The sequence below is a fragment of the Macaca fascicularis genome, chromosome 7 (assembly GCF_037993035.2).
Source record: "Macaca fascicularis isolate 582-1 chromosome 7, T2T-MFA8v1.1".
In the NCBI taxonomy this organism is placed as follows: Eukaryota; Metazoa; Chordata; class Mammalia; order Primates; family Cercopithecidae; genus Macaca; species Macaca fascicularis.
Genome location: NC_088381.1, coordinates 17,296,974 through 17,322,736, shown reverse-complemented (window position 1 = coordinate 17,322,736; position 25,763 = coordinate 17,296,974). Strand labels below are relative to the sequence as shown.

The 25,763-nt window shown below is 53.7% G+C and overlaps 4 protein-coding genes across 8 annotated transcripts in view; 2 read left to right on the top strand and 2 right to left on the bottom strand.

Annotated features, from left to right (window-relative positions):
- Positions 1–14,234, top strand: part of DNAJC17 (DnaJ heat shock protein family (Hsp40) member C17) — a 44,568-nt gene extending 30,334 nt beyond the window's left edge. The window contains exons 2-12 of one of the 4 annotated variants that reach the window (XM_005559213.3): positions 1,501–1,570; positions 1,899–1,957; positions 2,192–2,279; positions 5,501–5,586; positions 5,832–5,928; positions 6,519–6,562; positions 7,004–7,081; positions 7,670–7,750; positions 8,269–8,379; positions 8,668–8,777; positions 14,046–14,234. In XM_005559213.3, coding sequence (XP_005559270.1) covers positions 1,501–1,570; positions 1,899–1,957; positions 2,192–2,279; positions 5,501–5,586; positions 5,832–5,928; positions 6,519–6,562; positions 7,004–7,081; positions 7,670–7,750; positions 8,269–8,379; positions 8,668–8,777; positions 14,046–14,088 — 867 coding nt within the window. In that variant the 3' untranslated portion in view covers positions 14,089–14,234. Of the gene's footprint in view, positions 1–1,500; positions 1,571–1,898; positions 1,958–2,191; positions 2,280–5,500; positions 5,587–5,831; positions 5,929–6,518; positions 6,563–7,003; positions 7,082–7,669; positions 7,751–8,268; positions 8,380–8,667; positions 9,156–14,045 lie in introns of those variants that run through there. The other 3 variants (XM_005559214.3, XM_073995526.1, XM_015452667.2) reach the window with 3 other exon arrangements.
- C7H15orf62 (chromosome 7 C15orf62 homolog) lies at positions 9,643–12,074 on the bottom strand. The gene has a single exon (XM_005559216.5). It carries the CDS (start codon positions 11,556–11,558, stop codon positions 11,031–11,033), a length of 528 nt encoding a protein of 175 aa, XP_005559273.1. The 5' UTR covers positions 11,559–12,074; the 3' UTR covers positions 9,643–11,030.
- Positions 14,235–14,394: 160 nt separating the features above from the next.
- Positions 14,395–18,510, bottom strand: GCHFR (GTP cyclohydrolase I feedback regulator). Its single transcript, XM_005559201.5, has 3 exons — positions 18,397–18,510; positions 16,449–16,543; positions 14,395–14,869 (listed from the first exon to the last, which is right to left on the bottom strand). The coding sequence occupies exons 1-3, from the start codon at positions 18,430–18,432 to the stop codon at positions 14,746–14,748; spliced, it is 255 nt and encodes an 84-aa protein (XP_005559258.1). The 5' UTR covers positions 18,433–18,510; the 3' UTR covers positions 14,395–14,745.
- RMDN3 (regulator of microtubule dynamics 3) overlaps positions 18,292–25,763 on the top strand; it is a 34,869-nt gene continuing 27,397 nt past the window's right edge. The window contains exons 1-2 of one of the 2 annotated variants that reach the window (XM_045395314.3): positions 18,292–19,406; positions 22,626–22,778. In XM_045395314.3, coding sequence (XP_045251249.2) covers positions 22,729–22,778 — 50 coding nt within the window. In that variant the 5' untranslated portion in view covers positions 18,292–19,406; positions 22,626–22,728. Of the gene's footprint in view, positions 19,407–22,614; positions 22,779–25,763 lie in introns of both variants that reach the window. The other variant, XM_045395313.3, reaches the window with a different exon arrangement.

Below are 25,763 nucleotides of genomic sequence, written 5' to 3'. Positions count from 1 at the left end.
AATTTTTTAATAAGCGTAGCAAATTCCTGAACAAACTTTTTTAAATTTATTTTTTGTTATTTTTTTGAGACAGGGGCTTCCTCTGTCACTCAGGCTGGAGTGCAATGGCATGATCTCGGCTCACTGCAACGTCTGCCTCTGGGGCTTAAGCGAGTCTTCTGCCTCAGTCTCCCGAGCAGCTGGGTCTACAGGTGCACGCCACCATGGCCAGCTTATTTTTGTGTTTTTAATAGAGACAGGGTTTTGCCATGTTGGCCAGGCTGGTCTTGAACTCCTGACCTCACATGATCCGCCCACCTCAGCCTCCCAAAGTGCCAGGATTACAGGCATGAGCCACCATGTCTGGCCAATCGTAACCTTTTTTTTTTTTTTTTGAGACAGAGTCTCGCTGTGTCGCCCAGGCTGGAGTGCAGTGGCACAATCTTGGTTCACTGCAGCCTGTGCCTCCCCCATGAATCAAGCTATTCTCATGCCTCAGCCTCCCAAGTAGCTGGAATTACAGGCAAATATGCCATCACACCCAGCTAATTTTTGTATTTTTAGTAGAGACCAGGTTTCGCCATGTTGGCCAGGCTGGTCTCCAACTCCTGACCTCAAGTGACCCACCCGCCTCGGCCTCCCAAAGTGTTATGATTACAGGCATAAGCCGCCATGCCTGGCCTCAATCATAATCTTTTATTTTATTTGAGACAGAATCTTGCTCTGTCGCCAGGCCGGAGTGTAGTGGCGTGATTTCGGCTCACTGCAACCTCTGCCTCCTGGGTTCAAGCAATTCTCCTGCCTCAGCCTCCCGAGTAGCTGGGATTACAGGTGCCTGCTAGTACACCCAGCGAATTTCTGTATTTTTAGTAGAGACGGGGTTTCACTATGTTAGTTAGGCTGGTCTCGAACTCCTGACCTCAGGTGATCTGTCCACCTCAGCCTCCCAAAGTGCTGGGATTATGGGCGTGAGCCACTGCGCCCGGCCAATCATCATCTTTTAAATAAGTCTCCCTGTTGATGGAGATCTTGGCTGGCTGGTATCAACAGTGTTATAGAAAGCATCCTTGTATATTTATTTTGCCGTACTTCTACAAGTCCAGATTCCTAGGACTGGGTTAAAGGGAAAGAACATTTTAAATTTTGATGGCTGAATTTTCCTCCAGATAGGTTGCCCCAGTTTATAGGCCCACCAAGAATGTGTAGAGTACCTGTCTGCGAGTGGCTGTAGAGAAAGCAGGGTACTGTGCTCCTGCCTGTTCCAGCGGCCCGTGGACGTCTGCAGTGGTGAGACTGAGCACTTGGCAGGAAGTGGGCCCAGCTCCTAGGCTGGGCGACAGTGGCTCGCTCCTTCCATGGCCTTGGCCTCCTTCATTGCAAGCCTCCCTGGTGGCTAGGAGGTGGGCGTCAGCAGCTTCTCTTTTAGGTGTGTGTGGGATTCCCCTTACCCATTGAGCAAGGTTTTCCTGTTTGTCCCTGGGATGAGAGTGAATGACAGTGTCTTGTGTCTGACTCTTCCAGGTAAAGAAGGCATATAGGCAGAAGGCCCTCTCCTGCCACCCAGACAAAAATCCAGATAATCCAAGAGCAGGTGAGACTCTTCTGAGGGCATGGGGAGAAAGAGCCGCTCACCCAGGCCTGTGTTTCCTGATGTACGCTCTGCACGTGAGTGCTGTGGGGTGTACTTACACACAGCCTGGCTCCGGGCCGTGGGTCCCAGGGCTTCCCTTCATGTTAGGGGTGTCTGGTCAGTTGCTGAGGTGCTCACCCCTCCTAATTGGTCTGTCATCTGCTGATGTCGGCTTTTCTGCCATCCTGTGGCTTTTTTTAAGTGTTTTTTGTTTGTTTGTTTTTTTGAGGGAGCACACCATCACAAAGTCTTTATTTTTCTTCTCTCTCTTTTTGATCCTTATGTTTAGCTGAACTCTTCCACCAGCTTTCTCAGGCCTTGGAGGTGCTGACTGATGCTGCAGCAAGGGTAAGCATAGCCTCCTTCATCGGAATCGTCCCCCTTGATTAGAGACTACTGCTGTCCCTCAACCTCAGTCCTCTGCCCTTTGCCATGTGGCACAGTCCTTGCTGTCTCAGCCCAGGAGACCCAGTCACCAGGCTGCCACTCTGATGGCCCTTGGGCTAGGGGCCAGGCAGATTGCTGGGGCTCTGTCTTTACTCTCCGGCTGACCCTCTGCCCTGTGCCCCTTTCTCCTGCCAGGCTGCATATGACAAGGTCAGGAAAGCCAAGAAGCAGGCAGCAGAGAGGACCCAGAAACTAGATGAAAAAAGGAAGAAAGTGAAGCTTGGTAGGTGCCATCATAGTGCTCGGTGGCCTGTGGTTTCCTGCGGCCATTTTCATTCATCTCCCTCACCTGAAGCTTCACTTCCAGCAACTCATCTCAAAGCCTTTTGGCTCAGGCTCTGGGCAAAATGCTGCTCTTAGAGGTTGGTTCCTAAAGACACTCTTAGGAATAATAATGAGGTTTAATATTAGCTAAGCATGTGACAAATGCCTTATTGTCCCTTTAATTGTCATAACTGTACAAGGAAGTGTGGGTACTAAACCTTTTTTAAAAACATGGTTTTTTGGGGCCGGGCGCAGTGGCTCACGCCTGTAATCCCAGCACTTTGGGAGGCCGAGGCGGGTGGATCACAAGGTCAGGAGATGGAGACCAATCTGGCTATCACGGTGAAACCCCGGCTCTACTAAAAAAATACCAAAAAAATTAGCTGGGCGCCGTGGCGGGCGCCTGTAGTCCCAGCTACTCGGGAGGCTGAGGCAGGAGAATGGCGTGAACCCGGGAGGCAGAGCTTGCAGTGAGCCGAGATCGCGCCACTGCACTCCAGCCTGGGCGACAGAGCGAGACTCCGTCTCAAAAAAAAAAAAAAAAAAACACGGTTTTTTGAGACAGGGTCTTACCCTGTCACCTAGGCTGGAGAGCAGTGGCACGATCTCAGCTCACTGCAACCCCCACCCCCTGGGTTCAAGTGATTCTGGTTCCTCAGCCTCCCGAGTAGTGGGACTACAGACGTGTACCACCATGCCCAGCTAATTTTGTTCAATTTTTGTGGAGATGGAGTTTCACAATGTTGGCCAGGCTGGTCTTAAACTCTTGGCCTCAAGCTATCCACCTCAGCCTCCCAAAGTGCTGGGATTACAACTGTGCACTGCCGCACCTGGCCTCTGAAGCCATTTTTTATAGGCAAAGGAGCTAAGGCACCAAAAGTTTAAGAGCTTGCTGGAGCTGGGATTTAAACTTATCCAGGGTGAGTAAAATTGGTGCTTGTGGCCGGGTGCGGTGGCTCACACCTGTAATCGCAGCACTTTGGGAGGCTGAGGTGGATCACGAGAGGTGGATCACGAGGTCAGGAGTTCAAGACCAGCCTGGCCAAGATGGTAAAACTCCTTCTCTACTAAAAAAACAAAATTTAGCCGGGTGTGGTGGCGGGCGCCTGTAATCCCAGCTACTCGAGAAGCTGAGGCAGAGAATTGCTTTGTACCCGGGAGGCAGAGGTTGCAATGAGCCGAGATCACACTGCTGCACTGTAGCCTGAGCAACAGAGCAAGACTCCATCTCAAAAAACAAACAAACAAACAAAAAACTGGTGCTTGTATTCACCATTTCTGGCTGAATCTTTTTTTTTTTATTTTTAAACAGAGAAACGGGGTTTTGTACTGTCACCCAGGCTAGGGTGGCACCATCATGGCTCACTGCAGCCTCAAACTCCTGGGCTCAAGCAGTTCTTCTGCCTCAGCCTCCTGAGTACCTGGGACTACAGGTGCAAGCCACTGTGCCTGGCTGGGTCTTTTAATTTGTTCTAAACCCAATTCCTACCCAGAGTTTTCACTTTGAGAAGCTCCCTCAGAAGGATTCAAAGAGGTCCAGGCTTTCTCTTCTCTAATAGCTTTATTGAGGTATTCTTTGTATATCATAACATCAACCCATTTCAAGTGTACACTTCAATGATTTTTCGTAAATTTACCAAATGATGCAACTCGGACTATAAATCAGATTTGGAACATTTTCATCAACCCAATAAGATTGGTACAAGCATTTTTTTTTTTTTTTCTCACTTAAAAAAACATCACTGGTTATAGCAGCATGGTCCAAGCACTTTTTTTTTTTTTAATTTTTGAGACAGAGTCTCCCTCTGTGGCCCAGGCTGGAGTGCAGTGGCACAATCTCGGCTCACTGCAAGCTCCGCCTCCCAGGTTCACACCATTCTCCTGCCTCAGTCTCCTGAGTAGCTGGGACTACAGACGCCCGCCACCACGCCTGGCTAATTTTTTGTATTTTTAGTAGAGATGGGGTTTCACCATGTTAACCAGGATGGTCTCGATCTGCTGACCTCGTGATCCGCCCGCCTTGGCCTCCCAAAGTGCTGGGATTACAGGCGTGAACCACGGCACCCAGCCTTTTTTTTTTTTTTTTGAAATGGAGTTTCGCTCTTGTTGCCCAGGCTGGAGTGCAGTGGCACAATCTCGGCTCACTTCAACCTCTGCCTCCTGAGTTCAAGCGATTCTCCTACCTTAGCCTCCCGAGTAGCTGGGACTAAATTGCGTTCCACCACACCCAGCTAATTTTTGTATTTTTAGTAGAGACAGGGTTTTGCCACATTGGCTAGGCCGGTCTTGAACTCCTGACCTCAGGTGATCCACCCCCCTCGGCCTTCCAAAGTGCTATGATTACAGGTGTGAGCCACTGTGCCTGGCCCAGTCCAAGCATTCTTTACTTAAGTTTTCTCCTTTTCCTCTTGCTCTTCAACATCTGTATATTTTAATGTGTGCATATAGCATCCCAATATCCATTTCTCTATTAAAAAAAAAAGCAAGTGCTGGGAGACTCCATCTCAAAAAAAAAAAAAAGAGAGAGAGAAAAGGAAATTCTAAGTAAGTAAAGTGCACAAACTTCCCTGGCCTAAGAGAAGGGTTTCTCACAGCAGCTGGCCTGGCACATGGTTGCAAGCAGGTTTCCCTTGGAAGGTAATGAGCTCACATAGTATGGGACCCGGGGTGATGCCCTAACGCTCTGCCCATCCCTGTAGCCAGGTCCACAGTGAGGCTTGGTAAATGTGAGCTGAGGTGGGAGCTAAAGGGGACAGTGAGAACTTGAGCTCAGTGTGTGAAAAGAATCAAAGCCAAAGCAAGGCCAGAGGTCAAGCTGTAGTGCCGAACCACAGGAATCAAACCCAGCAGCTCCGCCCATTGGCACCCCTGACACATGGCCCTGGGCTGCTGACATAAGCACCACCTACACCCTGTTCACTAGAGAGAACCAGCTTGGTCAGTGTGAGCTGTTTTTAACTCTTCCAGACCCCTGGCCACTCTGCTAGACCCCATACTTCTGTGCTGTGATTTTTCTCAATGGAAATTGACTCGGGGGCTTGGGCATGGAGGGAGGGGGCAGAGTTACTGTATGGTCTCATCGTGATTGAGACTTTGCGGAGGCAGCCAGAGCTGAGGTGGGCCGAGGCCACGTGGAAACTGAACAGACCAGCAGTTTGGTCATTCAACCCTTGTGCCTAGACCTGGAGGCCCGGGAGCGGCAGGCCCAGGCCCAGGAGAGTGAGGAGGAAGAGGAGAGCCGGAGCACCAGGACACTAGAGCAAGAGGTGAGCACTCAGGCACACTGGCCAGAGGGCCACCTGCAGGAGGAGGCGGGGAGGATGGACTTGGTGGTCGCCATGGCTGGAGAGGGCATGCTCTTTGCACCTTCAGTGGGAGCTGGGTGCTCTGTCCCACCCACAGGTTGCTGAGCCCTAGCTTGCAGGTGGAAGCTCCCAGGGACTTTTTACAAGGTGAGCCAGCCTGGAATTGGACCTGCACAGAATTGTCACCCCCACCCCCTGCTCTGCAGATCGAACGCCTGAGAGAAGAGGGTTCTCGGCAGCTGGAGGAACAGCAGAGGCTGATCCGGGAGCAGATACGCCAGGAGCATGACCACAGGTTGAGAGGTGCAGATCCATCACCCCGCCTATCTCCCCTCCAAGGCAGCTCCAGACTGCTCAGAGTGGCCATGCTGGCTGCTCGGTGGAGCCGCTGTGGAGGCTTCTACCTGCTAGGACCCTGGGGTCACCCCATGGTACCTTACTCTGACACATGCAGATCCCCTCTTCCTCTCAGTTCTCTGGGGCCTATTTGCTTTTTACTCTGCCTGAGATCTCCTGGCCACATTTGTCTTAGTCCCAAGCAGAGCTGGCCCTGTTTTGGGGCAGATCACCACAGGGAGGGACTCTGGGACACTTTGTTTCCGTAGAACCTCATGGTCTGTCTCTGCCTCCTGCCCCTAGAAGGTGTTCCTAGCTCTCCATTCAGAGAGTGCTGACAGGTGGCCTTCAGGAGGCAGCTGGGTAGACCACCCTGGGGTGGCAGCTTTTCTGGGGATGGGCATCTACTTTCCCCACCAGGTCCTCACCAGAGCTGGGCAGGTATTGGGCACCCCTTGGTCAGGAGTGACCCTTTCCAGACCCTTCTGGCTCTGGGCTGCATCTCCTTTGGGAGACTCTGACATATTCTACTTTTCTTCTTTTCCCAATATTTCTAGGAAAGGCAGAAAATACTGAAGGCCAAGGAACCCCCAAACTAAAGGTGAGCCTGGGTAGGGTCTGTGGGCCGCCTCACACTCACCACCTCCTCTCAGCAGGAATAGATGCTTCCTGTGGCTCGAGGGTTTCTGGTGGGGCCACTGGATCTGCGTGGAGCCAGCACCATTACCACCTCCCTCCATGTTCCAGCCGCCTGGAGACCAGAGCTTGCCACGAAAGGCTGCTTTTAGCCCTGATCACAGGGCAGAGCATTCCCTAGAAGCCCTCTCAGGAGAGGGTCTTCCTGGGCAGGAAGCGTCCCTGGGGTGAGCAGGCCATCCTGCCTACAAGTTCCCACCGGGAAAATGTTTCTGCTGGCACTCCCTAGATTGCAGGAGCCTTGGAGACTTGGAGGGTGGGAGGATGTCTGCTCAGACTGTCAAGCTGTCGTGGGGTGAGGTACTGTTCAGCCAAGAATCGGTGTTTCATGAGTCTGTCTTTTCAGCTAAAATGGAAGTGCAAGAAGGAGGATGAGTCAAAAAGTGGCTACTCCAAAGACGTCCTCCTACGGCTTTTGCAAAAGGTCTGCCCTGTTGACGTCCAGTCTTTCCTATCGTCTCAGTCCACATCTCAGCCCACACCCTAGGCCTCTGCTCTCAATGCCTGAACTTCCCTTAACATATCTACCTGCTTTTTTTTTTTTTTCCTGTCTTGTAGACCATGGGATGACCTAAAGACTTCTCCCCAGGCTACAGCCCTCCTTTCACTTGTGTGGCCATGTGCTCCCTTCCAGCCCTCCGTCCTTTGCTACCTCAGTCTAACCCTTACCCTTAGAAGCAAAGAGCTTGGCTGAGTGGGTTGGGAGGGATGAGGTGGGTATCTGGCACAAAAACTTTCCACCACGTTCAACCAGCAAGGACGCTGTGCGTGAAATATGTCAGTCTAAGTCACCAGGGCTTTGCTCATCATTCCTTTGCTGCTCTGTGTTCCTAGAAAAAAATTTCTTTCCTATCTCTGATCTCACTTCACTAAGATAAGTAGGTGGGGCAAGAAGTTATCTCCCACCTGAAAAAGCCCCATGGACTTCAAGGTAGCCCAGGCTTGTCTCTGGCATGACCTGGGCCATCCTGAAGGCCAAGTCATGCTCATTAGGACCCCTTTGTCCCCACAGTATGGCGAGGTTCTCAACCTGGTGCTTTCCAGTAAGAAGCCAGGCACTGCTGTGGTGGAGTTTGCAACTGTCAAGGCGGCGGTGAGTGCTGCATGAGGCTTGGGGGGCCCTCGTGGCCCTGTCATTCTGGGGCAGGGACCCAATTCTGTGGGCCCTCTGAGTTAGGTGGTCCACACTCCTGGGGAATCTCCGGGCCAGCTTAGAGCCAAGGCTCCTCCCAGGGGCCCCTGACTCCTGGAAATAGAGGCACCATGTGTAAAGGGATGGATGGGGGGTGCTCTGGGGAGAAAGGAGAGCACAGACTTGACTCTGCTCCCTGCTGGTGGCTTCACACCCTCCACCTGCACCCCTCGGGGCTGTGAGCCCCGGCACTGCCTTTTCACCCTTTGTGCTCCTCACCTCCCCACATCAGAAAGCTCCCCCCAATCCCCTCTCCCGCAGGAAAGGCCAAAGTGTTAACGCCCGTCACTTGAAGACTGCTGAGGTTGGCATCTCTGCTTAGAGGGCTAGAACGCTGGTTCTGTTCTCACTGGGGGTAGAGACAGCCTCTTTATAGCTGACTCGATGGATGGGACAGGACTAGATGCTGTGTTTGGCAGGAGCTGGCTGTCCAGAATGAAGTTGGCCTGGTGGATAACCCTCTGAAGATTTCCTGGTTGGAGGGACAGCCCCAGGGTGCCGTGGGCCGCAGCCACTCAGGACTGTCAAAGGTGAGGAGTCAGGCCTCGCCCGGCTGGACACTCAGGTCTCGGAGCTCTTCCTCCTACCTGGGCTCCTCTCAGGCTCTTTCCTCCCAAATTCAGGTCTTGGGTCCTAGAGTGAGCTTGGCAGGTCCACCAACCCAGGCCAAAGGGGCTATGATTTCACCTTGACCCCTTTTCCTCTCTGAGGGCCAAAGAGGCCCCACCCACACTGTATTCTTAGACCTTGCTTTCTCTCCGTATCTGGTCTCCTGTTGGGACTCTCCTTCTCACCAAAGGGATCTTCCTGGCCCTCAGGTTGCTTGGTTGTGGTGCGTGAAGCATTTGGAGCTTAGACGACCCAGTGCTGCAGAGAAGGGGCAGGTGACTACGGCAGCCACTTCCTTCCCAGCACTTCAGTTTTCCGGGTATGTCCCTGGCTGCCCCAGACAGGGACCGACTGTCAAGAGGCAATGTCTCCTCTTAGAAGTAACCCTGGCAGGCTGGGTGCAGTGGCTCACGCCTGTAATCCCAGCACTTTGGGAGGCCGAGGGGGGCGGATCACCTGAGGTCAGGAGTTCAAGACCAGCCTGACCAACATAGTGAAACCCCATCTCTACAAAAACACAAAAATCAGCTGGGCATGTTGGTGCACATCTGTAATCCCAGCTACTCAGGAGGCTGAGGCAGGAGAATTGCTTTAACCTGGGAGGCGGAGCTTGCAGTGAGCCGAGATCACGCCACTGCACTCCAGCCTGGGCAACGGAGCGAGACTCCATCTCAAAAAATAAAAGTAACCTTGGCTACCCTGCTGACACAGAGTGCTGCCTGCCCAGAGTCTGGGTGCCCTGCCTGAGGTGAAGCGTAGACCTTCCAGCTTGTGTGTAACCTCCGACCCACAACCATGGCTCTGGTGGCTTTTGGCCTGGATACAAAGGCTGGGGCTTTGGGGCTCCTGGCCACACCTGTCCCCACCTTGGTTGAACAGATTGCTTTGGGGGCAAGATCTAGCAACCTGGTTCTCCCCTTCTCTGCAGTGGCCTAGGGCCTGGCTGGTGTGTCCACAGCCCCTTGGCAGGCTGGCAGGAGGCTGCTCTTACCCACGCCAGCCTGCTGCCCTGCCTGCCCCTCCACTTGATGGGGGTGACTGGAAAGCAGCTTTCTGCAAGTATGTCCCAGATCCTGGATGGAGGGAAACAAACTGGCCTGGGCCTGACTCAGGGCCCTGCTTTAGAGACCTCATTCCCACCTTCAAGTCCCAGCATTTCACAGCCCCAGATAACACTCCATAGATTGTGTTAGAAGTTTATTCATTCTCTGCTGTAGCCACAGCTCGGTGCCTATACACTAGAGGAGAGAGGGAGGCCGCCGATTTGGGTTGTAGAAATGGTGAGTGTCAGAGCTTCCTCTCCCCTTTGCTACTATTAGTGAGGCCTGGGGGCCACCAACACACGGCCCCGCCAGTGCTGCTGGGCTCTGGTTTCTGTGTTCTGGTGAGGCCATGGGGTGGGGCCATAGTGCAGCCTGTGCTGTGGCTTTGACCCGGTGGGCTTGGCCTGGTTGGCAGGCACATCGTCAGAGGGTTCAGGCGGCAGAACTCCCTAATCCTGGGAGACAGGTCTGGAGACCAGCTGTGCCGCTTCGCCATTGAATGCCCATCCCTGGATCCAGTTCTCCTCTCTTCAAGGAAGGAAATCTGCCAGGGCTCCCACACTAATAATTCTGGGAATTCCCCAAAGCACCCCTTTGTAAGCCGTGCGCGTGCCTTTGGCTGGCATTCTCTAGAGCTGCCTTCACCAGGGATTGCTCCAGGTAGCTGTGTTGGCAGACTGAACCACATCCTCATTTCTGCTAAGGATTTGCCTAGTCTTTTCCTAAGTTACACTCTCTCTCTACCTATCTCTTCCTATGTGGCCAGCCCCTGTATGCGTCTCCCCTTTGCTGGTGGCTCCAGGCCACGGTCTAGCCAGCGCTGTCCAGTAGAACTTTGTGCAGCGATGTTCGCGTCCATTCTGCACCAACCAGTGTGGCAGCCATTAATCATGCGTGGCCACCAGCCGTTTGGAATGTGGAATCTGGAATAATGGTGCAAGTGAGGAACTGAATTGTTACTTAATTTCAATTCGGTGTCATGCAGTGAGTGACCACCAGATTAGACAGGGTCAGGCCTGTCTCCCCTTTCTTCCTGGGCCTTCCCACTTTCCTCTTCCGCCTGGGTTGGACTGCTTTTACCCAGGCTTGTCCTGTGACCTCTCTCTGTTGACGCTGGCTTCCAAAGAGGCTGGCACAGGGCACTCATCTCTTCTGCCCAGTCTGTGTCCTCCCACTCCCTGATCTGACCCCGTGCCACCTTCTGGCTCTGCCAGTCTCTACCTGGTTCCTGTGGTTGCTACACATAGCCTCCCTTTCCCAGAATAGCCAGCTTCCTTCAGGGGTCGTGCCAGGAAGGGGCCCCCCTCCTCAACATTTCCAGCTTGCCTCTGTCCCTCCACTCTGGGGTGCCTGGGAGGACGCTTCAGGACCCAGAGAGCAGGCAGAGCCCTGGAATCCTCCCCCAGGATGGAGGAGCTCTGCCTGCCTGAACCCTCCAGCGATGGGCCTGGAGTCCTGTCCCTGCCGTTTCCTTAATCCCCAGCCTCTGGCTCTTCCAGTCACCCCGGCTTTGCCCACCCTCACCCCATTCAGAAGCTGGGCTCGCTGGGAAACTGCTCCCTTAGCATCTGCAGAACTTCCTCAAGAAGTGAAATCCCCAGGTCCACTTTGAAGGAGAGGAAGGGATCACTGAGGTCTGGGGCAGGTGTCCTCTGGAAGCAGGGAGTGTCCACAAGGCCCTTCTCTGAGTGCTGGTGGAGGGCGCTCGACAGGGAGAGCGCCGATGGCAGGGTGGCAGAGTAGGCTGCTGTGTAGGCAGGTGGGGGCTCCAGGATGTTGGGGCAGCTTGAGCTCTCTCGGTAGAGGCGTGGGGGCTTGGGTGGGGCCAGCAGGGTGGCCCGGGGCTGCTCATCCCCCCACAGTGGCAGGCGCCGGCCATCTGGCCTCCCTCGTAGCTCCCGGATGACTTCTCGGTTGCTATACTCCTCGTGGTCCCCACCCGCTGTGCTGGCCTGGCTAAGCACACTGCCCTGTCGCCGGAGCCGCCGTGGCCGCCCCAGGCTCAGCCGCTTGAAGAAGGAGGCGTTGCGGAAGGAGCCTTTCCGCCAGGTCTCCATGGGGCCCAGGGGAGCCCGCAGACAGGTGTTCAGGAGCAGCCAGGTTGCATGCGGTCCCTGCTGGGGCAGTGAGTGCCAGCAGCTGGGGAGGCTGCCCTAGGAGCAGAGGCCTTGGGGTTTCCGCTCAGCACAGACCTTTGACCACATCTTGGATGGTGAGTGGAGGGCTCAGGAAGAAGGAACTTTTTTGTCCAGGAGAGCACACAGCTGGGAGTTCCTGGCAGCAGGAGTTTCCCACAGGGACAGGAGTGGCCGGGTTACTGAATAGGGCAGTGGAAAAAACCCCAGGTGGAAGCAGCAGCACTTACTGGAGTCAGAATGAGGGCAGCCCCAGCGGAGGCAGAGATGGACCTTCTCGGGCCAGGTGAGGCTGGCGAGCGCTCCTTCCACAGGCAGGCGGCAGATGGCCCGAGCTCACTCGCCCTGGTGTTTGCCTGGCTCCTATGCGTCTCTGGGGCAGTGTGGGGCCGTGCCCTCTCTGCCAGTGGCTCCCGGACTCTGATTAGTGGCTTGGCTGTTTGTGGCGGTGGAGATGTGTTTTTGTTCTCAGCTGACTCAGTCAGGTGGGAAGCCAGGTTTCATGCTCTTGGGTAATTGCAGCATCCGCGTGCAGGGATGGGGCAGCTGGGACCAACACCCCAGGGCAATGGGGAGCTTAAAATTCCTCTGGGGACTCATGTGGGGGCAGCCCTGCTTTATGTGTCACCACGCGGCTTCCTTTCTCATCACAGCCCCACCACCCTGGGCCCCGGCAGGTGCGCCTGGCTCCCGGCCCACAGTGTCTGGGTAGGAGGAGTTCAGGGCGGGTGGGAGTTAATTGAAAGGCAGGCGTGTGGAACGATTGTTGGGGAAGGAAGCGACCTGTGGCTGGTGTGGGTGACTCAGCCCTGCTGTCAGGCCCTCATGAGCAGAACCTGCGGGATCAGGGAAGGAGGCAGAGGGTGTGTTAACGGGGAACAGCCCCATGCGTGTGACAGGCGGGCTCTGCTGCCTAGGGTTGGGGTGGGGGCCCGCCAAGGGTGGCTCCAAGTTTTCTTGGCAGAGCAGCATTAACCTGGGGACGGGAGACGTGGCCTTCTCTTGGCCTGCCATCAGCCTGGCTGCTATTTCCTTGTCCTCCCTTGTTTTACCCTCGTAGGCTCCTGCCAGGAGAGCGGCAGTTGAGGGCCGGGCCATGCTGCCTGCTGCCTGGCCGTGCTCCAGCCCTTCCCCTCTGGCTATCCGGCCTCCTCTAGGGTCCTCTTCTCTTGCGGGAAGCTGGGCCAGGGAGGCTGCTGTGAATTGTCAGCCGTGCTCTGGGCCACACTGAACAGTCCGGCCTAGCTGGGACTGCTGCAGCCGGGCAGAGGGGAGAGGGGAGAGGTGCAGCTATCGGGAGGAGCAGGGGAACCCAGGCTGAGTAACACTTCCTGTTTCTCTACACCCCTTACTCCAAACCTGCTGGCCCGGGCCTGGCATCTCAATCCCAGCCGCTCCCTTCCTATTCCCCGGGTCACTGACCACCACATTTTCCTCCTGCCTTGTTCCGTGAGAGCGTCCCCATGTGGGGTACCGCGGATCAGGGCCCCACAGCTCTCTGCTATGGGCAGGCCACCGCATCCTGCAATCCCTGGCCTAGCTCACTTCTGTGCCATCTCAGGTGGGCTTCACACTTCTCTGAGAAGCTGTTGGGACCACATGATCATCACACAGCCTAAGCGGCACTGAGGGAGGAAAAGGTTTAATTCCCACCGCAGACCTTATCAGGGTGTGGGTTGGCAGCCTAGGCCCCACTGTAGAGCTGCTTCTCCACCCTACAGCCTTGGCCCATTCAGACGGTTGTTTATTATTCTTTTGATTATGTAAATACAGCATTCCTTAATCTCCTGCACTGTGCTGGCAAGTTCATAAAAGCTTTGAGCCATGGGCCCTGCCCTCCAGGAGCCCTGGTGTGTAGTTTTAGAGGCACGCTGGCCTCATGCTTGCCCTTCTCCCCTTCGAGGGTGGGGCTCCCTTCTGCATCCTCAGCAGGAGCCAGACCACAGGGCACCGGGCATGGACAGAGCCGGGGTCAGTGCCCAGCAGAGCCAGGTGCATCCCTGCACCTCAACTTCCCTTCCTTGGGAACCTAAGAGGCGGAAGCCATGGGGTAGAGGGAAAGGGGTGAAGGATAAAGGGCCCAGAGGAAATGAAGGAGACGAGGGCCTAGCTAGAGGGCCCACAGATGATTCCTGGAAAACAGATGGACCAGAGCTGACGGGGCCTAGGGAAAGGGAGGGGGAGCTGGCTGGGTAGAAGCCGGCCTGGAGGCCACAGGTGACTTGTTCTGGGGGACACAGGTAAGCCAGGATTCCAGAAGGATGCTCCAGGTTCCTTCCCTTCCTCTGCTTTCCTCCCTCTGAGACTCTTAGACCACAGCTCTGCCTCGGCACCGTCCTCGGAGTCTGGAGTCTGTGGGGCTGTGCCCTGCCGTCCCTGACCCTTCTCCATCCCTGCTCTGTCCAACAGGGCTCAGTACTGTCAGAGAGGGACTATGAGAGTCTCGTCATGATGCGCATGCGCCAGGCGGCTGAGCGGCAACAGCTGATCGCAAGGATGCAGCAGGAGGACCAGGAGGGGCCGCCCACGTAGCCCCGGCTCCAGCCACCCATCCCTCAGCCCTTTTCTTCAACGTCACCAATAAATTTTTTTTTAAGACTTTAGTTCTATTCCATGCATAGGTATAGGGTGCTGGGCTCTGCAGCAGAGGGTTCCACCCAGGCCTGGTGCCCCTCCCAGGAAGTGGGCAGACCCCTAGGGAAACACTCTGCATGGTGAGAGTCCCAGAGTCCGTGCACAAGCAGAGCACAGGCGCAGCCACTCATCACTGCCCTTTATTGGCTTGGGCTAGCTATGCAGGAGCCACGCACCAGGGCCTCTGGGGTGCCCAGCTCCGGCCCGGGGCAGCTGCCCAAGGAACATGGCCTGCCCAAGGCCCTTGGCCCAGGCCCGAAGCAGGAGGGCAGCTGGGAGCACCGGGCACTGCCCTCTCCCACTGCTTGAGGCAAGGTTTCAGAGAAGGCCATTCACTGCCTGTTGGGGCTGGGCCCATGGCGGTGACGATTTGGGAAGAGAGGGGCAAGGTGGTCAGTGAGGCAGGAGCTTGGAGTTCAGGGCCCACAGCAGCCCCTTCACAGGGGCGCCCCGGCTGCAAATCAGCGTGAGAAGGTCACTCCTTGTGCAGGCACCACACCAGCGTCTGACCCACCCCCGTCATGCTCAGCACACGGAAGCCCCTGCGTTCCAGCTTGTCCAGGACTATGCGGGGAGGGTCATTGACGTAGTATTCATAACTGCAAAGAGACAGAATGGGTTGGGTGAGGAGGGGCACACAGCAAGCTCCTGGTCCAAAGCTAGTGTCTGCGGCAGGCGGCCTGGCCACTCTTGTAGTGACTCACACTTGCTGGCTGGGTAAGTGCACGCCCCCTGCCTCCTCCCCTTCTAGGTACTTCACGAGCTATCTCATTTATTCCCAACAAGCTAGTGAAGGTGCCACTGTTGTGGCCATTGATACATGAGAAAACAGGGGTTAAGCAGGATCCCCAGCGTCCCAGATGGTAGACCGTGTTAGTCTGACCACAGCCCTGCTGCCTCCCCTCCCTGGGCTTGCTCCCCACCCAGGCCTCCAAGTGGGAGGAGGTTGAGGCTGCAGTGAGCCATGATTGCACCACTGCACTCCAGCCTGGGTGACAGAGTGAGACTCCATTTCAAAAAAACAAAACAGGCCGGGCACGGTGGCTCAAGCCTGTAATCCCAGTACTTTGGGAGGCCGAGGCAGGCGGATCACGAGGTCAGGAGATCGAGACCATCCTGGCTAACCCGGTGAAACCCCGTCTCTACTAAAAAATACAAAAAAAATTAGCCGGGCGAGGTGGCGGGCACCTGTAGTCCCAGCTGCTCGGGAGGCTGAGGCAGGAGAATGGTGTGAATCCAGGAGGCGGAGCTTGCAGTGAGCTGAAATCCGGCCACTGCACTCCAGCCTGGGCGACAGAGCGAGACTCCGTCTCAAAAACAAAACAAAACAAGCCTCCAGGCCCCTCACTGCCCTGGCTGTCCTGCAGTTCTGAAGCAACAAGGCTGAGCCCCAGTAACGCCTGGCTCTGTGTGCCACTCCCTAGCATGGATAATCCTTTCAGGTTTAATTGATGCCGAAGGACCATGAAGCAGACAAAGGGCTCAAGCCCCAACCTGGGCATGGAGAGGCAGGTGCCTCATGGCAAAGGGAGGGGGCTGGCTTCCTTCCCCCAGCCTTGACCCAGGGGCTGGGATCAGCCCTCCTTCTCTTTCCCCTCTTTGAACTGGGACGCACTCCGGCAACTCTTTGCAGAGAGCCTGTGTAGCCTGGGTTCTCCCTGCCTCCAGGGGTGAGAGGAAGAATGGAAGCAGTGGTCACAGTTTAGACATGGAGGAAGGATGCCAAGGGAAGTGGCCAGGTCCCCAGGCAGCAGCCACCCTGGAGGTAGGATCCAGGCTCCCGGCTCCCTGCTTCTAGGACTTAGCTTTGCGACTCAGCCAGATCCTCACTACAAAAACCTTTCTTTCTGTGCCTGTCTGGGCTTGATGGGGTCCAGCTTAGAGAGGAGAGGGCAGGGCAAGCAACAGTCCGCTAGTGGAGTCCTAGACCCAGGGAACAGACTGTTTTCTGCGCTTCCAGTAAGGATGTGGAAAGCTTTCAGAGCAAGCCTCATGGAGGAGAGGGGGAATGTTGGAGAGGCTACAGATGGGACCAACTCCTCCGGAGAACAGAGCCCCAGGATGCAGGCAGGGGCTCTGATGCTGGGCCCTGTCCCTGGGCTTGGAGGTTGTGTAAAGGGAGCAGAGGCGGGTATAGGGGCTGGCAGGGAGAGGATACTGAGGGAGGCTGCTACTTACAAGTTGTTTCCCAAGACACTTCTCTTTGAAGCCCCCAGATGCTGCATCAGCTCTGGATCCGACTGTTCATCACCCACCATAGTGGGGCCCACCTCCTGCAAGGTAAGGCATAGTGGCTGCTTGGCTGGCTGCCAGGAGGAGGAGAAGGTTTTGCGTCCCCTTCCTCCCCTGCCTGCTAGTCCGGAGTGAGCTTCAGGTAAAGGCCACAGAGAGTAGCGAGAATCCTTAGGGGCTGAGCACAAGCTGCGAAGGGGTGGAGCCCACCAATGATCAGGAGGAGCGATGTAGGGGCCCTCCCTAGTCCCTTAAAGCTCAGCCTTATAGTCCCAGCTACTCGGGAGGCTGAAGTGGGAGGAGGTTGAGGCTGCAGTGAGCCATGATTGCACCACTGCACTCCAGCCTGGGCGACAGAGTGAGACTCCATTTAAAAAAAACAAAATAAACATTATGTAAATGAAAGAAGCCAGACACAGATCACATTACCACAGAAAGGTAATTAGTGGTTATCTAGGGCTGAGGGACTTGGGGGAAATCAAGAGTTTCTGCCAGTAGGTACAGGGTTTCCTTTTGGGGTATTAGAAATGTTCTAGCCGGGCGCGGTGGCTCACACCTGTAATCCCAACACTTTGGGAGGCCGAGGCGGGCGGATCACAAGGTCAGGAGATCGAGACCATCTTGGCAAACACGGTGAAACCCCATCTCTACTAAAAATAGAAAAAAAATTAGCCAGGCATGGTGGCGGGCGCCTGTAGTCCCAGCTTCTCGGGACGCTGAGGCAGGAGAATGGCGTGAACCCAGGAGAGGGAGCTTGCAGTGAGCTGAGATTGTGCCACTGCACTCCAGCCTGGGCAACAGAGCAAGACTCCGTCTCAAAAAAAAAAAAATGTTCTAAAACTGATTATGGTGATGGTTGCACAACTCTGAGTACACTAAAAAAACACTGAATTGTACACTTTAAATCAAAGAATTTATGGTATGCACATTACATATCAATAAAGACATGTCTTTTAAAAAATAAGAATCACATCGGGAGGCTATTTCCAAGTACGGATTCCCAAGCCCCAGAGTTTTGGGAGATCTGGGAAGGGACCCAGGAATCCACATTTTGACAGCTGCGCAGATGGCTGCTTCACAAACCGCTGCCCAGCGCTCTGCAAGAGCTCTCCTGTTGCGTGGTGAACCCACCAAGGGGGTTGTGTACCCGTAGTGGGCAGGGGCAGAGGAGCACCTTGCTGCCCATCTGGGGGCAGAGTCGTATCTTTCTGAAGCTAAAAGGAGACTCCTGAGGGGCAATCAGAACCTTTTTACAGATAAGGAAACTGCGCCCAGAGAAAGGAACATGACTTTGAATTCATGGTGTTCCCACCTCCAACTGCACGGCTCCTTCTCGCCTTCCTTTTTTCCCAAGCAGGGGGTTCTTTCTTTTCTTCCTTTCCTAAAGCTTCAGGGATAGCCCTTCCTGGAAGCGCCTAAGGGTGCAGCTAGTTGCTGTTTATGGGTCAAGGACTTGGCACAGGGGTTTTAGCGCCTTGGCACGTCCTTATCTTTTCCAAACTTCTTTCCCTCAGGTTATTCCCCCTTTTTTTCCCCTGCGGAGCGGCTCTGTGCAGGGCACTGGGTGCTGCGCGTGAGGCCGGGGCTCCCTGGGTCCCTCCCGCCAACAGGTAGGACAGGACCCGCAAGCGCCCGGAGGTGGCCCTGTTGCCGGGACGCACGTACCGGGGCCCTTTCGCGGCAATAAAGGCTCCGGGCCGGCCAGAGCTCGCTGAGTCCCGGGAGCCAGGCTGAACCAGCTTCTCCACTCCCTCTCCCCCGCCAAAGGGGCGTGTCTGGGCGGGTTCCCGGTCCAGCCCCCGGTGGGTGCAGCCCAGGAGAGAGGCATGAAGGCGCGGTCGCAGCTCCCTAGGGCCTGGTCCTGGCTCCAAGTCGCCGGGCGGCCGGTACTCACCATGCGGATCTGGGTGCTGATGAGCAGGTAGGGCATGGTGCGCGCGTCCCGGCCTGGCTCCCACTTGGTGGCTCTAGGCTGGGCGCCGACTCCAGCTTTCCTCGCGTCGGGACTGCGACGCACAGCTGGGAGTCCCGTTACTCTGGCTCTGGCCACAGGCGGCGCCAATCCCGGGGCGCCCCGCCCATGGCCGCCGTGGCCGCCAATCAGGAGCAGCTGCCGTGACGCGCCCTGCAGTCCGCGGTTCGGGGCCCGTCCCCGCCCTCCGGGCGGCGGACTTGGACCCCGGGGCCCACCTGAAGCTTCCGCCTAGTGGTCTAGTTGCGGGAAGGTGGAGTGCGGGGAGGAGGGGACGATCCCACGGTCTGAAAGGACACTATCCTGAAGCTCTAGCGTCCTCCAGGACGCTCAGTGCTGTTTTCTTTGCAGCCTGTGATCTACCTGCTTCCCCGCGCGCGTGTTGGCCCCGCGCCCGCTTCTTGCAACTCTGCAGGCCAGGTTCCAAAGTCCCTGCCAGGCAGAGCCCAGAGCAAATGGAGGCTTCTCCAGGCCCCAGCCCACCCCCGTCAGAGACACCTCGACAGCTTCAGCGGGGCCCCACTTCCCTTCGTCAAGACACGCGCTCCAGAGATTCCGTAAGGGCTGAGAAGGCCGGGGCACGAGGCTCGGGGCTAGCCCTGAAGACAACAACTAAAATACCATCCTGGGTGCACTGCTCATTCCCCCTCCCAGACTCTGATTCCAGCATAGCAGCGGATCCTTGCATTTCTGTGGACCTGCAGGAAAGTCTGTAAAGGAACCGCGCGCTTGGCTGGATGCCAGGTATGGAGGGACTGAATGGATGGAACCTGGCCCTCCCTCCCCTGAGCTTCCCGCGCAGCTGGACAGACGCGGCGCACGTGCCGGAGGTCACTGGGCAACACCTGGGGCAAATAAAACAACTTCCCCGCACCAGTCACCAATAAGCGGTTGCGAGTTCCCAATCGTGCGTCCACGCCCCTCATTCGCAGGTATCAAAATCTGACAACTCATCATTCTTTATCTGCCTTGTTGTGATTGGTGTTTTTTTTGTTTGTTTGTTTGTTTGTTTTGAAATGGAGTTTCGCTCTTATTGCCCAGGCTGGAGTGCAGTGTTGCCATCTCGGCTCACCACTACCTCCGCCTCCCGGTTCAAGCGATTCTCCTGCCTCAGCCTCCTGAGTAGGTAGGATTACAGGCATGCGTCACGACCCCTGGTTAATTTTGTATTTTTAGTAGAGACGGGGTTTCTCCATGTTGGTCAGGCTCGTGGCAACTCCCGACCTCAGGTGATCCACCCGCCTCGGCCTCCCAAAGGGCTTGGATTACAGGCGTGAACCACCGCACCTGGCCTGTGATTGGTTTTCTAGAAAATAAAGCAAAACAAAAACAGCCTGTCTAGCCTTCCCTCCTATGGAAGGGTAAAAATCTTCACTTTTTAAGAGAGGCATTTATAGGGGATGCTGCGCTTCCAACACTTTGACAGACGTGGAGAGAGCTATAAGAGAAGTAGGAAGTTGTAATCCTAAACGTCCCTTAACTGGTCTAATTTATTATTCTGTAGTTCCTACCCCTGCCCTCTTACCCACTGACCTAATAAGTTAGCCAGAGAGATAAAACACAGGATGTGTTTTATCTTAACAAAGGATGTGTTAAAACTGACAAAAGGACCGGGAGGGCGCGGTGGCTCACGCCTGTAATCCCAGCACTTTGGGAGGCCGAGGCGGGCGGATCACGAGGTTAGGAGATCCAGAACATCCTGGCTAACACAGTGAAACCCCGTCTCTACTAAAAATACAAAAAATTAGCCGGGCGTGATGGGGGGCGCCTGTGGTCTCAGCTACTCTGGAGGCTGAGGCAGGAGAATGTCGTGAACCCGGGAGGCGGAGCTTGCAATGAGCTAAGATCCGGCCACTGCACTCCAGCCTGGGCGACAGAGCGAGACTCTGTCTCAAAAAACAAACAAACAACAACAACAAAACTGACAAAAGATTAATGCCCAGGAGCTCCTACAACTCAGTGAGAAAAAGATGAACAATGGAAAAAACAGGGGTAACTGACTTGACTAGGCCCTTCCCAAAAGAGGAAATAGAAATGACCAATAAACATATAACATGATGCCCAGTATATCATTATTAGAAATCCAGGAAATACAAATTAAATTTTACTTTTTTTCATTTTAACCAAATTTATTTAAACCACAAAACTTTGTAGACACAGTGGCTCACGCCTGTAATGTCAGCACTTTGGGAGGCCAAGCTGGGAGGATTGCTTGAACCCAGAAAGTCAAGGTTGCAGTGAGGCATGATTTGGTTTATTTTTAAGTAATCCATCCCTACTTAAAGACAGATTACCCTACATGTGAAAGCTATGTACAAAAATCATCCATTGATTAGAAGGATTTTTTTTTAAGTTATACAATTGTCCTTGGTTTTTACAATGATAAATGAAAAACATTAAAATTCTTCAGTTTTTTAATGTTTTTTTGAATGAAGTATGGAAGGATTTTTATGTTGTCATTTTTTAGTTAAAACAGAGCAAAATGGCCGGGCGCGGTGGCTCAAGCCTGTAATCCCAGCACTTTGGGAGGCCGAGGCGGGTGGATCACGAGGTCAGAAGATCGAGACTATCCTGGCTAACATGGTGAAACCCCGTCTCTACTAAAAATACAAAAAACTAGCCGGGCGTGGTGGCGGGCGCCTGTAGTCTCAGCTACTTGGGAGGCTGAGGCGGGAGAATGGCGTGAACCCGGGAGGCGGAGCTTGCAGTGAGCCGAGATCACGCCACTGCACTCCAGCCTGGGAGACACAGCGAGACTCCGTCTCAAAAAAAAAAAAAAAAAAAAAAAAAAAAAAAAAATATAACTTACTGGAATGTAGAGATAAGAACTGAGCGGGGCCGGGCACGGTGGCTCAAGCCTGTAATCCCAGCACTTTGGGAGGCCGAGACGGGCGGATCACGAGGTCAGGAGATCGAGACCATCCTGGCGAACACGGTGAAACCCCGTCTCTACTAAAAAATACAAAAAACTAGCCGGGCGCGGTGGCGGGCGCCTGTTGTTCCAGCTACTCAGGAGGCTGAGGCAGGAGAATGGCATGAACCCGGGAGGCGGAGCTTGCAGTGAGCTGAGATCCGGCCACTGCACTCCAGCCTGGGCGACAGAGCCAGACTCCGTCTCAAAAAAAAAAAAAAAAAAGAACTGAGCGGGGTGCAGTGGCTCATGTCTGTAATCCCAGCACTTTGGGAGGCCAAGGCGGGTGGGTCACTTGAAGTCAGGAGTTTGAGACCAACTTGGCCAACATTGTGAAACCCCTGTCTCTACTAAAAATACAAAAATTAGCTGGGCGTGGTGGCACACACCTGTAGTCGCAGCTACTTGGGAGGCTGAGGCAGGAGAATCACTTGAACCCAGGAGGCAGAGGTTGCAGTGAGCTGAGATCACACCACTGCACTTCCGCCTAGGTGACCGAGTGAGACTCTGTCAAAAAAAAAAAAAAAAAAAAAAAGCCGAATGTGGTAGCACATGCCTGTAGTCCTGCTTGAACCTGGCAGGCGGAGGCTGCAGTGGGCCAAGATTACACTACTGCACTCCAGCCTGGGCAACAGAGCAAGATTCCTTCTAAAATATATGAAAAAAAAGATAAGAGATGAATGAGCATGCTACGAATGGAGAAAGGGGGTATTTTCACAGAACCAGTATTTTCCCAGTCCCATCTCCACTTGATGTCCTTTATTTATTTATTTATTTATTTATTTATTTTTTTGAAGAGTCTTGCTCTGTCGCCCAGAAATCTCATCTCCACTTGTTCTGAAGCAGTAATCAGAACACACCTTTGGCCATTTTACAAAAAAACAAACAGAAACACAAATGCAATATGCTGGTACACACACACCCGTTACTGTATGTACAACAAAGGAAAGGAGAAGGTGAAAATGAAATAGAACTATACTGTATTGGTCAGGATGTAATGAAACCAAATTGCAGTTTTCTAATTGAGGATATAATCTTGGTCTGTAAGAACAGGTTTGGAGTAAAGTAGTAGGTTCCTTTTTTAGTAGACACCTGTCTCCTGCAGAAACACGTCAATTATGTATTCATCCTCCATTACCAGCTGTGCAGGTATGTCTGTTTCATTGATTGGCTGCCCGTCAAATCTGAATCTGATCTGCCTCATTGACAAACCCTGTTATTCACAATAGGCTCTCATCAGTTTACCAGGTGGTATACGCCTCTTAAACTGCTACAGAACTATCCTGCCACACCACCTTCAAATAAATATGATCGTTGTTCCCAGTCTTCTTCCTTGAGCTTCCATGGCCATGGCAAGCACCAGAATCTCTGCAGCTGCTGCTTCACAAAGCAGGTACTGTTACCGCCCTCAAGGGAGGGTCACTTGACCCACCCAGTGCAGTTCTCGCCAATAGAATGGAACCGGGTTCAGTAAAGCAGAGCAGAAACGTTCACTGGTCAAGGAATGGAAAAGGGGAGCTTCTGCTCAAAGCACCTGCTCCCTGGACATTGGGTAAAGGGGGATCTTAAGGGCTTTTTGGGCAGATAGGTGAAGACTAGGGTAGGGATTCCTGGATGGATTCTTCCAGGAGCAGCTGGAGTGTGTGGATTCTTTTTGCACCTGGTATTGTTTGTGCTTACCTGGGTACACTTCTCCGCACTGGGTGGAGATTTTAGTATAACAGCGAAGCAGTAATTCAGGTCAAGGCAGCACTGCTGAGTTCAGTTCATCTTGTGGCTGGTTCCTGATTATTGGCACCTGGCCTTTGTTTCTGTAAGCAAGCACAGCTGGGAGGATGGTTCATTTCACAGGTTTTGGGGCTTCCTGAAAGAATTGAGGGCCAACGCAGTGGCCCCCGCCTGTAATCTCAGCACTCTGGGAGTCTAAGGCATGCAGAATGCCTGAGGCTGGGAGTTAGAGACCACCCTGGCAAACATGATGAAGCCCTGACTCTACTAAAAATACAAAAAGTTGGCTAGGCATGGTGACGCATGCCTGTAATCCCAGCACTTTGGGAGGCTGAAGTGGGTAGATCACTTGAGGTCAGGAGTTCAGACCAGCCTGGGCAGCTGGTCTCTGCCCAGCGAAACCCTGTTTCTATTAAAAATACAAAAAATTAGCTGGGCGTGGTGGTGGGCGCCTATAGTCCCAGCTACTCGGGAGGCTGAGGCAGGAGAATCGCTTGAACCTGGGAGGTGGAGATTTCAGTGAGCCAAGATCGAGCTGCTACACTCCAGCCTGGGCAACAGAGCAAGACTCTGTCTGAAAAAAATAAAATCAGAAAAATTTGCTGGGCATGGTGGCATGTACCTGTAGTGCCAGCTATTTGGGAGGCTAAGGCATAAGAATCGCTTGAACCCTAGAGGTGGAGGTTGCAGTGAGCCCAGATCACACCACTGCACTCTAGCCTGGGCAACAGAGCGAGACTCCATCTGAAAAAAAAAAAAAAAGAATTGCGGTCATGTTGCGGTAACAGTACCAGATCCAACTAAACAAGCACAGAAGCAACACCAGGAGGCAGAAGACTAAATTAGTTTTTTTCTTTTCTTTTCTTTTTTTTTTTTTTTTTTTTTTTTTTGAGGAGTCTCGCTCTGTCGCCCAGGCTAGAGTTCAGTGGCCCAATCTCGGCTCACTGTAAGCTCCGCCTCCCGGGTTCATGCCATTCTCCTGCCTCAGCCTCCCGAGTAGCTGGGACTACAGGCACCTGCACCACGCCCGGCCAAATTTTTTTGTACTTTTTTTTAGTAGAGATGAGGTTTCACCATGTTAGCCAGGATGGTTTCAGGAGGCCCGCCTTGGCCTCCCAAAGTGCTGGGATTACAGGTGTGAGACACCGCGCCCAGCCCCTTTTTTTTTTTTTTTTAGAGACAGGGTCTTGCTCTGTCACCCAGGCTGGAGTGCAGTCGTGTGATCAAAGCTCACTGTAACCTTGAGCTCCTGGACTTGAGGCATCCTCCCACCTCACCTCCCACATGCCACCATCCCCAGTTATTATTTTTTTTTTTTGTAGAGACAGTCTAACTGTGTTGCCCAGGCTGGTCTCCAACTCTTGGCCTCAAACAATCCTCCGGCCTCCACCTCCCAAAGTACTGGGATTACAGGCATGAGCCACCATGCCCAGCCTAAGCTACATTTTAAATCTGCAGTGAGTTAGTGCTTTACAGGTTAGCAAAAAATAAAATAAATAAATAAAATAAAACTGTTAAAATCTGTAAATATCAAGTGTTAGTGAAGATGTCAACAATCCCACTACTGTTGGGCTTGCAAGTTGGTGTGAATGATACTTACCTACGACGCACCCTATACACACACACACACACACACACACACACACATATATATTTCTAAAAGGGCTGGGCATGGTGGCTCATGCCTGTAATCCCAGCATTTTGGGAGGCCGAGGCAGGGGGAATGCCCGAGCCCAGGAGTTTAAGACCAGCCTGGGGAATACAGGGAGACCCTGTTTCTACAAAAAATTTTAAAAATTAGCTGGGCATGGCGGCATGTACCTGTAGTCCCACCTGCTCAGGAGGCTGAGGTGGGAGGATAGTTTGAGCCTGGAAGGCGGAGGTTGCAGTGAGCTGAGATCATGGCATACCTGGCTAATTTATTTTTTGTGTTTTTAGAAGAGACAGGGTTTCACCATGTTGGCCTGATCTCGTGATCCACCTACCTTGGCCTCCCAAAGTGCTGGGATTGCAGGTGTGAGCCACTGCACCCAGTCAATTTTTGTATTTTTTAGTAGAGATGGGGTTTCACCATATTGGCCAGGCTGGTCTTGAACTCCTGACCTCATGATCCACCTAAGTCGGCGTCCCAAAGTGCTAGGATTACAGGTGTGAGCTACCATGCCCGGCCTAAAAAAATAATTATTTTTTAAGGCATCAAGAACCTTAAACTTTATACACAAGGGTAAGGCCACCATCTCAAGGCATTTGACTTGTCACCTCTCTTGGAAGAGCCAGGTAGATGAGGCAGATGTTCTGGGCAGAGGGCAGGACGAGAGTTTGGGGTCTGGTCTGCTCTCTTCTCCAGCTGGGCTGTGGAGGGGGTGGGAAGGTGGGCAATGCATATCTCAGGCAGCCAGGCCTTTATTACATTTGCGAAGCTGGTCTGCAGATGCAGCACAAGATAAAGAGCTCTGTCCAGAACCACCCGCCACACTGCTGATTGCCCTGGCAGACACGCGCCTGCCAGATAACATCTTTAATATCCAGGGGGAAATGAATTCCCCTGCTTGGTCTGCCCATTTGGCCTAGCCTCTCATCACAATCTGTTTATCTCGCAGAGCTTCCTCCCCTGGTACAGAGAGGAGAAATTGTTCTTCTGCCACTGAGC